The sequence below is a fragment of the Zingiber officinale genome, chromosome 7B (genome assembly GCF_018446385.1).
Source record: "Zingiber officinale cultivar Zhangliang chromosome 7B, Zo_v1.1, whole genome shotgun sequence".
Taxonomy (NCBI): Eukaryota; Viridiplantae; Streptophyta; class Magnoliopsida; order Zingiberales; family Zingiberaceae; genus Zingiber; species Zingiber officinale.
Genome location: NC_055999.1, coordinates 93572570 through 93582691, shown reverse-complemented (window position 1 = coordinate 93582691; position 10122 = coordinate 93572570). Strand labels below are relative to the sequence as shown.

Here is a 10122-nt window from a genome sequence, read left to right as displayed (position 1 = left end):
TAAGAAGAAAGAATCAGTAAAAAATCTCCACGTTAGGTCTGATATGAATCATATCAGTCATTCCACATCAGGCCCAACGTGTGCATGATATAATTCATATCAGGTCTAACGTGGAGGTTTTTTGCTGATTCTTTTTTCTTATATTTTAATACTTTATAAAAGTCAAAATAAACAATGGATAACATATTTAAACTCCTTGTAATATCAGGAATCCACATGAATTGAAATGAGTGCAATCGGAGTTCTCTAGGTCCATCAGTGAATTTTGACCGAAATCCATTGATGGACCTAGAGAACTCTTATTGCACTTATTTTAATTCATGTGAATTTCTAAGATTGCAAGGAGTTCAAATTTATTATTCATGGTTTATTTAAGCTTTTCTAAATGTATTAAAATGTTATCAAAAAATTAACTAAACCTTAAATGTTGTTGAACTGATATGATTTGTATATCAGGCTTATGCTATGCATGCATGTAAATAAAAAAGAGGAAAAAAAGAAAATGAAAAAATAAAAGAAATAGTACGAGGAGAAACGAGAGAGGAGATAGAAAGAAAAGAGGGAGAAAAAAAGATAAAAAAATTAGATTTATTTTAAGGATAAAATGAAAAATACATTTAAAAAAAAAAATAGTCAATTAAGATTTCTAACTACTTTAGAAATTTGCATAATGCACAGATGCAGTAGACTGCATTTCTAGATGTCAGTCGGTGTGAGCGCCATTCGCAGAAATATATTTATTATTTGTGGTCCTCCATTTATTGGCGAGATGGGGGAGAAGGTGCAACAGTGTGTCTGTATTTAAGGACACGAAATATTCTTGTTTTTATAATTTAGCCGGAAGCTTTACGTTATCTCGATCGCTAAATCCACGCAGCTTGCAATACCCGATTCTTTCACCCGCTCCGCTTTCGGAATTATCGCCGCTGAGATCGCGGTGGAGACGGCGCCGCCGCCGCCTTTGTCGGCCCTCACATATGGGCAACACCTGCGTCGGCCCCTACATCGACCACCACAGATTCCTCCAGTCCATCTCCGCCGGTGTCCTCTGGCGCCCCCGCGAATCCCCCTCCGACCCCTCCCACCCCACTAACCCTAAGGCCGCCGGCGACGCCCAGACTCCACCAACCCCCGTTTCCATCTCCTCCGACGACCACAAGTACCCGCCTCCTCCCCCTCCCTCCACGGTACACGATTCGGTCGCTTCCTCCCCCGCCGCCGGCCGCTCTCGGCCTCGTGTCGACCGCCTCCCCAGCGCCGGCCTCCGCGTCTGCTCCGTCCTCCCACGCAAGACCGAAAACATCAAGGACCACTACATCCTCGGGCGCAAGTTGGGGCAGGGGCAGTTCGGCACTACCTACCTCTGCGTCGACAAAGTCACTCGCAAGGAGTTCGCTTGCAAGTCTATCGCCAAGCGGAAGCTCGCCTCCGACGATGATGTCGAGGACGTGCGGCGGGAGATCCAGATCATGCATCATCTTTGCGGCCATCCCAACGTGATATCGATCGTCAGTACCTATGAGGACGCCGTCCACGTGCACCTCATCATGGATCTATGTGCTGGCGGAGAGCTCTTCGATCGCATCGTACAGAGGGGGCACTACTCCGAGAAGGCTGCTGCCGAGCTTGCTAGGGTCATTATCGGGGTTGTGGAGGTGTGCCATTCTATGGGAGTTATGCATCGCGATCTCAAGCCCGAGAACTTCCTATTTGTCAACAAGGACGAGAACTCGCCACTCAAAACCATTGATTTTGGACTATCCGTTTTCTTCAAGCCAGGTAGGTGTAGTAGGTCTCCTACATAAAAAAACAGTTTTTTTAATCAAATTATTTTCTTCAAGGCCTGATATTTCGTCAATCTGTTTTCTTTCTTCAGTTTTTAACTTACAAATTGAGCATTTTTTAGCTGTCGTTTCATTGTGGCATTTGGTGTATAATTGAACTTGCCTTTGTGAAGTCATATATTTGGTTAGTTCAGTTCTTTGAGGTCCTTTGCTTGATGATTAGATGTCCACTGTAGCATGGAAGATAGACTAACATTACATGTTAGGTCAATTTCTCAAATTTTGGCTTATAAATGTTGTTTTGTTGAAGTTATGGTCTGCTATTTCTGATTTTAAGCGAAGATAGAGTAGCCAATTAGATGAATAGGAAACAACCAATTTATAGAGAATGGCTTAAAATTTGTCTCAAATAACTTTGCCTTTGTCAACTCTTTGAAAATTGGCAACTCATTTTCCTTTCTCATTTAAAGTTTGAGAGCACTAAGATTTCTATTGTGGAAGCTGCGGAATAGTAGGAAGTTATAACATTACAACAAAAATTGGTGAATTCTCTATTTGATCAACATTACACATGCTTTCTATTCTGTGAATTTGGCTTGTTCTCTGAATTTGATACTGCACATTCTTTATTGATCATCACGAGCTGTAGTCGTCATCCACCTCCCATTCTCATTGTCACCCATTGAAAGTCACAAGAACAGCTAGTTTTCATTCTATCCTTTAAACTATACAAAGTAGGTAAATAAAATTTTTCAGTGAATATAAATTATAGGATTCAAATAAGATAAGGGTTCAGTAAGTAACCTGTGTGATTTGAAGGTGGCTTGCTGACATGAATTATTTGTCATAGGCCACTGTTAACCATTTACTTAGCAACATCTTGTATGCTGATGCAACTGCATGCCACTTGGCCTTCCTATTGATTGCTTATCCTTCGTATTAGGATACCAAAGATAATAATGACGGATCTCATGGTCCCTTTGTGCATCAGGACTTCACTTTGTTAAATCTACCTGGCAAAATATCTGCTGCAGTTGCCTAAAAGTGTCTTCCTCCAAGTAGATATGGCTCTTACTGACACCCCCCAAAAAAAAAACAAGTGCAAACAAATTTAGATATTGGCCCAACTTGTCATTTGTGGCAACAACCAAGTAATTGCTACTCCCCTACTATTTCTTTGCTCCTTTACAGGTTACACACCACACAAATGGACTGCACTATTAGACAATGAAGAGCCTTATGACCTTGCATATACGGTATACCTGCATGACCTTTATGACCTCATTTTCATGTAGTCATACAAGAAAGATGGGCATTTACTTCAAATAGCTTATTGCTGAATTGAAAGGGTGAAGGGCCCGTAAATTCTTAGTATGCTAGAATTGAGCTGTTGTAGTAACAATGCTCTTTAACTTCCATTGTATGTGTATTCTGCTATAATATATAATATGATAATTGGTGGGGATCTCCCCCCACTAAATCAGCTAAAAGTGTTTCACTCTCAATCTAATGTGGATAATGATTTGTTTCATCCAACTACAAGGTACTTGTCGGTTATGTTTGTTCATATCTTATTTCATTTTTATGTTTGGCCTATGGTCGCCAAATAAGTCCTTTTTCACAAAAAGATTCCTAAGCAACCTAAGAAATCATTTGCAATTATCTTGCACTAAAATGAAATACATAAATTTTACTCTTATGACCATGCTAATAAAGAATATTTCTGTTGACTAATTGCTATTAAGAACATTCTCCTTTTGTTTCTTCTATTCTTTTCTGAATGTTTAAAGAGGGGATCTTTTTTGAATTTTATCAAACATAGACTGGAGTTTAATGTGTCTTCTATTTGCGATATATTTGTATCCTACAAGAATTCATTGAATGCTTCACAATGTTTTATTAATTTTGATAGTTCTCTGTGTCATACTGTTGAAATTACTTTTGTATTTTTTTTTTCTTTAGGGGACACATTTACGGATGTTGTTGGAAGTCCATATTATGTTGCCCCAGAAGTACTTCTCAAGCGTTATGGTCTAGAGGTGGATGTTTGGAGTGCTGGTGTAATTATTTATATCCTGTTAAGTGGGGTCCCACCATTTTGGGCTGGTGAGAGCCAAACATTTGTGTTTTGTTAAAGATAACTAAATATTGTAATTCTGATGCACAACTGGACTATAGATTGTTGAAGAGTACTTATTTCTTCCGCCTTATGTCTCTACAGAAACAGAGCAAGGGATATTTGAACAAGTTTTAAGAGGTGAGCTTGATCTTAAAATGGACCCCTGGCCTAGTATATCAGAGAGCGCCAAAGATTTGGTTAGAAGAATGCTTGTCAGAGATCCAAAAAGACGATTAACTGCTCATGAAGCACTATGTAAGTCCTTATCAAACAATTCTTTCTAGGGGAGGTAGACAATATCATCATTAGCATGTATCTTGTCTCATAGTGATATACACCATAAAACTTACATGTCTTCCATTTGTAGATGTTCTATAGAGAATCGAAAGTAACATTATTTAGCTCTTCTGCCATGACACTGCCACAAGTGACTGTAGTACGACTGTACGAACGAACTAAACAAATTTTTTAATTATGTGATGGGTAATTAATTCGGGTTTCATTGCAGGTCATCCTTGGGTTTGTGTTGATGGTATAGCTCCTAGCAAGCCTCTTGACTCTGCTGTACTTACTCGGTTAAAACAATTTTCGGCGATGAACAAGCTCAAGAAAATGGCAATAAGGGTAAGGATTTTCATGCAAATACTAATTGAGAAAGAGCTAAATGATGATTTTTTGGTGAGTTTCTGCTATGCATTAAAGATTCAACCTTCTTTCTTGTAAGGTTTTCTTATGTTGCCTTTGTCGAAGAAGCGCTCAATTTTTTTCAACTATTAAGAAGACCTTGACCTTCTTCTTCGTTTCTATTTTATTTGCTAAATATGCACAGTTAGCTTTGCTCTATTCACCAAAATCCTTGTCTTCCTGTGTCACCAAATTTTTTACTAATGATGTTATTCCTTTGACAAAAGGTTTACATTTTTGAAAAGGGTGATCATAGCTCTTTTTCCCTGCATGATCAGATGTAACGTGTTAGAGTATTTTGTAATAAATATTAGAATATTTGGGTCTACATGCTACCAGAAAAGCCAAATGGCTCTGAGAAAAAAAAATCCATTTAACCAATGTGGAAGTTAAAGGTCCCAACATTAGACTGAGCATGTCAGGCGTCAAGTTTTAATGTGGAACTGTCATAATAGCACCATATGGTATCATTGTAGCGTTGATTATCTTTATGCTTTCTACTTTCATGTACATATTTATAGGTAATTGCTGAGAGCCTATCGGATGAGGAAATTGCTGGTTTGAAAGAAATGTTTAAGATGATTGATGCAGATAATAGTGGCCAAATCACGTTTGAGGAACTCAAAATAGGCTTGAAAAAAGTTGGTGCCAATCTCAAGGAGTCTGAAATTTCAGCTCTGATGAAAGCTGTAAGTGCTAGAGAAATCCCTCTTTATGGTCATTCTTGAAACAAGTTTTGAATATACGAGACTCACTTGTTTGTCTGAATGCACAAAAACATACTGCCACTAGAAATCTGTGACATTTTCCTGAAAATCACATTAGTTGACATGTTTTAATCAATTCCTTTATTGCCATGAAAATACGATTGTTATTCTTAAATGACTTACTAAGTCTTGTAGATGGCAGTGTGCATTTCACTGTTAATTAATTGCTGTCTAAACTGGTACACTATTTATGGTTTCAGTAAGCTGTTTATTAAATTTTGGGAATTGTTTGTATTAACAATTTTCTCATAAATTTTAGATGATTTATTCATTCAAGGTGGATGACTAAAGTGGAATTTTATAAGGTAATAAGTTGGCATATTGGTGTTAATACTTTGCCACACGGCAAAAATTATATCCGAGGAACCGATGAATGTGGCATGCAATCATAATGTGAAGGACTTTGCTAGACAGTTGCATTCCATGGCACGAAAAAGGATATATTAATGTGTGAAAATCAGCATTAAATCAATAATGCAATATTTTTGTTGCATTTTCATGTGAACATAATCGGCTGTTTGAATGGCTCATTATCTACAACGCATAAAGCTTACTTGTTGCCTTCTACTGATGGATGACTTGTGAAAGTTCAGGCTGATATCGACAACAATGGTACTATCGACTATGGAGAGTTCATAGCTGCTACCTTGCATCTAAACAAGATAGAGAGAGAGGACAACCTATTTTCAGCCTTTTCATATTTTGACAAAGACGGTAGTGGCTACATAACACATGATGAGCTCCAGAAAGCTTGTGAAGAATTTGGCATCCAGGATGCACACATAGAAGAGATGATTCAAGAAATCGATCAGGATAATGTTAGTAAATGTTCCTCGCATGGTTTACATCTCTCTTATTGAACATTGTGTTAGGTGAAATCTTTTAATTCTCAAAACAGGATGGAAGGATAGACTATAATGAGTTTGTCACAATGATGCAAAAAGGAAATGCTGTTTTCGGCAAGAAGGGTCCCCGGAGCAATTACAGCTTTGGACTTAGGGAGGCATTGAGACTGGGCTAATGCTAATCAGGTTGGCTTTTTTATATTTTTTTAATGTTTTTTTTTCATTATAAAACCACTATTGGCACGCTTTTATTTCGATAGTCTAAATTATTATTGTTGTTATTAATTATTGTTGGGTTAAAATTCTATTTTAAAGTCCTTTTTGGGGATGTGGGTGTGTAATTGGCTGATGAGAGGAACAGACATAAAGACATCTTTGACTCGCAAACAAATCATCAAACTTCCTGAGAGTTAATAATTAGTAAGATATATCTTGGTTGATAAAGCTTTGATTGTGGATAAGACCAAGGAATTAACTGCTAACATTACAGAGTGAAGCTGTTTTCCTGCGAGAAGCATTTCATTTCTTCTTAATTTGTGATGATAGACACTTTAAACTTGAAGCTTCCATTTTCCAGACAGTTCACTGTAATCTTGATCTCAACGTATGCATTGACAAAGGGGGGGAACAACATTAGTGAAGGTCCTTCAAAGGGGATTCTCCTTCACCCGAGGCTCGACAAAACTTGGCATGGCGGTCAGCATGAGACAAAACCGGCATGCATGAACTGTCAACTGTTACATTCTTTTTCATCTACAAGAACCACAACATTGTTATAGCTTCATTTGAATGTTCCATGACCTTTCAACTAGAATTTTGTACATGTGTTTAGATAACCCGTGCCTTGGTGAGCTGGAGAATTTTGTATTAGGTTAGCTTAATATAGAAGTATCCTTTGTGGATGTGTTGAAAGCACTAGCTGTACATGTTTCTATCTCTTGGTATTGCTAAACAGCGTTTTTTTTTTTTATGTGTTTAATGTTAACATATATTTTATGTGTTTAATGTTAACATATACTCTGTTGAATGTTGAAAATAAAAATATAACCAAGAGGGTTTAGAAAAATGAAATTAAACATGAGCAACTGCTCTGAATTGGCCTTTAAAGTTGATTGTTGCTCAGTCAAAATTGCTATTTTATTTATGGTGACTAAAAAAACTGGTTGAGTTCTATAAAGTGAATATTTATCCAGCTCAAAGTTTCAACAAAAACAGAAATTTAATTAGAAAAAGAAATAATCGCATCTCCAGTTCATGAATAAGTCACAGGTACAGAAACAAAGTTGCAAAGTCTGAACACTTTCAAACAACAATTCTCAATTTGGACCAAAATAGAACCAGCAACTGCTCCACTTCAATGGTTGCAACCAGCAGCCGACTAAAGAACCTAACGATAGCGGTGGAGAGACAATGTCTGGTTTCTCTTCCAGGTTGCTCTGCGAGACGGCCGTGCCTTGTGATGGCGATGGCCCTTGCCGCGGAGGCCACGATACTTCTTGCCAGCAGAGGTGAGTCCACGAAGCTCCCTGTGTTTATGCACACCTTTGCAGATCCAGTTGATCCTGGGATCATTTCGGATCACAGTGTGTGCAGCATCAACCAGAATGACTTCAAAATACTTGTAAGTGGAATCCTGTTGAAGCGCATGTCAAGATCTAATAGGGACGGTATGGGAACAAACATTTAGAGAAAGAAAACGATGGTGAAGTTATTCAAACCTCATTGACCCAGTAAGAATTGAGCACCCTCAGTCCTCCCAGCTTCCTTCCAGCTCTCTCCTCAGCAACAGACCTCTTGTTTCTTTGGAATTTCAGCTGGGTGATACCCTGATTCTTTGGCTTTCCATACACAATACCCTTTGGCACTGGCCTCTTTCTCCCACCACGTCTGACACGAACCCGGTAAATGACATATCCCTGCATGTAACGAGAAGCTTGAACTTTAGTGAGCAAGATGATATGGCATAAAAAAAAAAAGGAAGAAACAAGAACAGTATGATAACAAGTAACAATGCAGATATTCTAAATGAAGGCTTTCGTAAGTCAGTCGAGAATCCTGAACATACCCTATCATATCTTTTTCTGATATATGAAATACTGGACTTAGCTTAACTCAATTCTCAAGATCATTTCCCTTTACCTCAATAAAAGATGCACAAATATCTTTTGGAGAACTGATACCCAATTCAAGATTAATATACAGCAAAGGAGACGTTGTGCATACAGCTGCCTACACAATTGCATATGATATATAGACTAATTTATATACAAGGACCCAATCATTTGTATGAGGAATTTATATGATGACAGTAACGCAGCAAAATTCTGTTTGGTACTGTTCCATGAAGACCTTATTAACAGAAAGCATCTACCTGATGAAAGAATTAGCAAATCAGGAAACCTACCAATATGCCAACATTTCAACTGTGAATTAGTACAGGTTCTACTATTCAATTTGTCCAGAAATCCATGAATAGTTTGTGCTAATCACACTCTTTGTACATATCCAACCAATAGATTTCCTCGTCAGCCATCCCACCATCTACACATCTTTTCTGTATTTCCTTCTTTTCAATTTATCTTATCTTCCAAAAAACAAAGTCTAACATATAATCCTAAGAATTGCAACTAAAAGAAAGGTTAAACCAATCATTTGAAATGTACAAACAAAGTAGGTTCATTTTCCTGTCCAATAAGAGTGAATGAAATAAAATTCCCTTTTTTTTCTCCAGCTTTACCTGCTTGGCTTTGTAACCGAGGCGACGAGCTTTGTCGGGGCGCGTCGGCCTGGTGACCCGAACAATCGATGGCAGCTGGCGATACTCCCAGCACCTCACTCGCTGCAGGAATCGCATCACATCCGACTGCTTCTTCCTCCATAGCTCCGACACGTACTTGTAAGCCCCTACAATAAATCCAAAGACAATACTTCTCGGTTGACGAATGAATAACGAATCAAAGGAAAAAAAGAAACAGATTGCGCGGAAAAATGGTGATTCATGGCAACGACTGAAGAAATTACGTCTCACCCATTCCGCCGAGGATGAGCTCCGGTCGTCGGTTTAGTGCTTGAGATCTGCGGCGGCGCTGTTGAGGAGATACGAAGGCGGAGGAAGATCCGAGTTTATAAAGGAAGAAGGCAAGGAAAACCGTCGGATCCAATAAATGTGATATCAACCGTCAGATGATCCCAGTAAGCCTCCAAGGGTTTAGTTCAGTCTTTCCAGTGATTCTTACGGCGGAAGGGAAGAGCCGACGGATGAAAAAAAAATATTGATAAATAATTATACACGATTTAAAAATAATAATAATCAAATTCTGTATTAGGTATTTAGGTTTTTTTAAAAAATATGTTTTTTCAAGTTCAAATATAATTAAGTTTTATTTTTCCCTTAAAAAATCGCCGTTGCCGGGGATCGAACCCGGGTCACCCGCGTGACAGGCGGGAATACTCACCACTATACTACAACGACTTTGGTTTCAATAGAGTTTAAATTTGTTTATCAGTTTATTCGTAACTCGATTTAAAAATATATTTTTCTTCTAAAAAACGCCGTTGCCGGTGATCGAACCCGGGTCACCCGCGTGACAGGCGGGAATACTTACCACTATACTACAACGACTTTCGGTTCAATAGAATTTAAATTTTCTTATCCATTAATTCGTCACTCGATTTAAAAATATATTTTTCTTCTAAAAAACGCCGTTGCCGGGGATCGAACCCGGGTCACCCGCGTGACAGGCGGGAATACTTACCACTATACTACAACGACTTTCGTTTCTATAAAATTTATATTTTCTATAAGTTTATTAGTTAGTCGATTTAAAATTAATTTTTTTCTTGTAAAAATTCGCCGTTGCCGGGGATCGAACCCGGGTCACCCGCGTGACAGGCGGGAATACTTACCACTATACTACAACGAC

At 38.3% G+C, this 10122-nt stretch overlaps 2 protein-coding genes and 4 non-coding genes across 6 annotated transcripts; 1 reads left to right on the top strand and 5 right to left on the bottom strand.

The window, feature by feature from the left end:
• Positions 1-718: 718 nt before the first annotated feature.
• On the top strand, positions 719-7169 carry LOC122006320 (calcium-dependent protein kinase 17-like). The gene is made up of 8 exons (XM_042561783.1): positions 719-1779; positions 3747-3890; positions 4006-4158; positions 4412-4527; positions 5109-5276; positions 5948-6172; positions 6253-6385; positions 6777-7169. The coding sequence occupies exons 1-7, from the start codon at positions 978-980 to the stop codon at positions 6373-6375; spliced, it is 1731 nt and encodes a 576-aa protein (XP_042417717.1). The 5' UTR covers positions 719-977; the 3' UTR covers positions 6376-6385; positions 6777-7169.
• Positions 7170-7399: 230 nt separating this feature from the next.
• Positions 7400-9379, bottom strand: LOC122006319 (60S ribosomal protein L15-2-like). Its single transcript, XM_042561782.1, has 4 exons — positions 9228-9379; positions 8937-9103; positions 7918-8115; positions 7400-7832 (listed from the first exon to the last, which is right to left on the bottom strand). Exons 1-4 carry the CDS (start codon positions 9229-9231, stop codon positions 7587-7589), a joined length of 615 nt encoding a protein of 204 aa, XP_042417716.1. The 5' UTR covers positions 9232-9379; the 3' UTR covers positions 7400-7586.
• A 220-nt stretch (positions 9380-9599) lies between these two features.
• Positions 9600-9671, bottom strand: TRNAD-GUC. The gene has a single exon. It is a non-coding gene; the product is annotated as a tRNA-Asp (tRNA).
• A 78-nt stretch (positions 9672-9749) lies between these two features.
• TRNAD-GUC lies at positions 9750-9821 on the bottom strand. The gene has a single exon. It is a non-coding gene; the product is annotated as a tRNA-Asp (tRNA).
• A 78-nt stretch (positions 9822-9899) lies between these two features.
• Positions 9900-9971, bottom strand: TRNAD-GUC. Its single transcript has one exon. It is a non-coding gene; the product is annotated as a tRNA-Asp (tRNA).
• Positions 9972-10050: 79 nt separating this feature from the next.
• Positions 10051-10122, bottom strand: TRNAD-GUC. Its single transcript has one exon. It is a non-coding gene; the product is annotated as a tRNA-Asp (tRNA).

Excerpts from the sequence above, each read along its gene's own strand:
- LOC122006320 (XM_042561783.1), top strand. The coding sequence starts at position 978 with ATGGGCAACACCTGCGTCGGCCCCTACATCGACCACCACAGATTCCTC. Across the intron at positions 4,528-5,108 it reads TCAAGAAAATGGCAATAAGG|GTAATTGCTGAGAGCCTATC; the intron begins GTAAGGATTTTC and ends ACATATTTATAG. Across the intron at positions 6,173-6,252 it reads AAGAAATCGATCAGGATAAT|GATGGAAGGATAGACTATAA; the intron begins GTTAGTAAATGT and ends TTCTCAAAACAG.
- LOC122006319 (XM_042561782.1), bottom strand. Across the intron at positions 8,116-8,936 it reads TCGGTTACAAAGCCAAGCAG|GGATATGTCATTTACCGGGT; the intron begins GTAAAGCTGGAG and ends CGTTACATGCAG. Across the intron at positions 7,833-7,917 it reads ATTCTTACTGGGTCAATGAG|GATTCCACTTACAAGTATTT; the intron begins GTTTGAATAACT and ends GCGCTTCAACAG.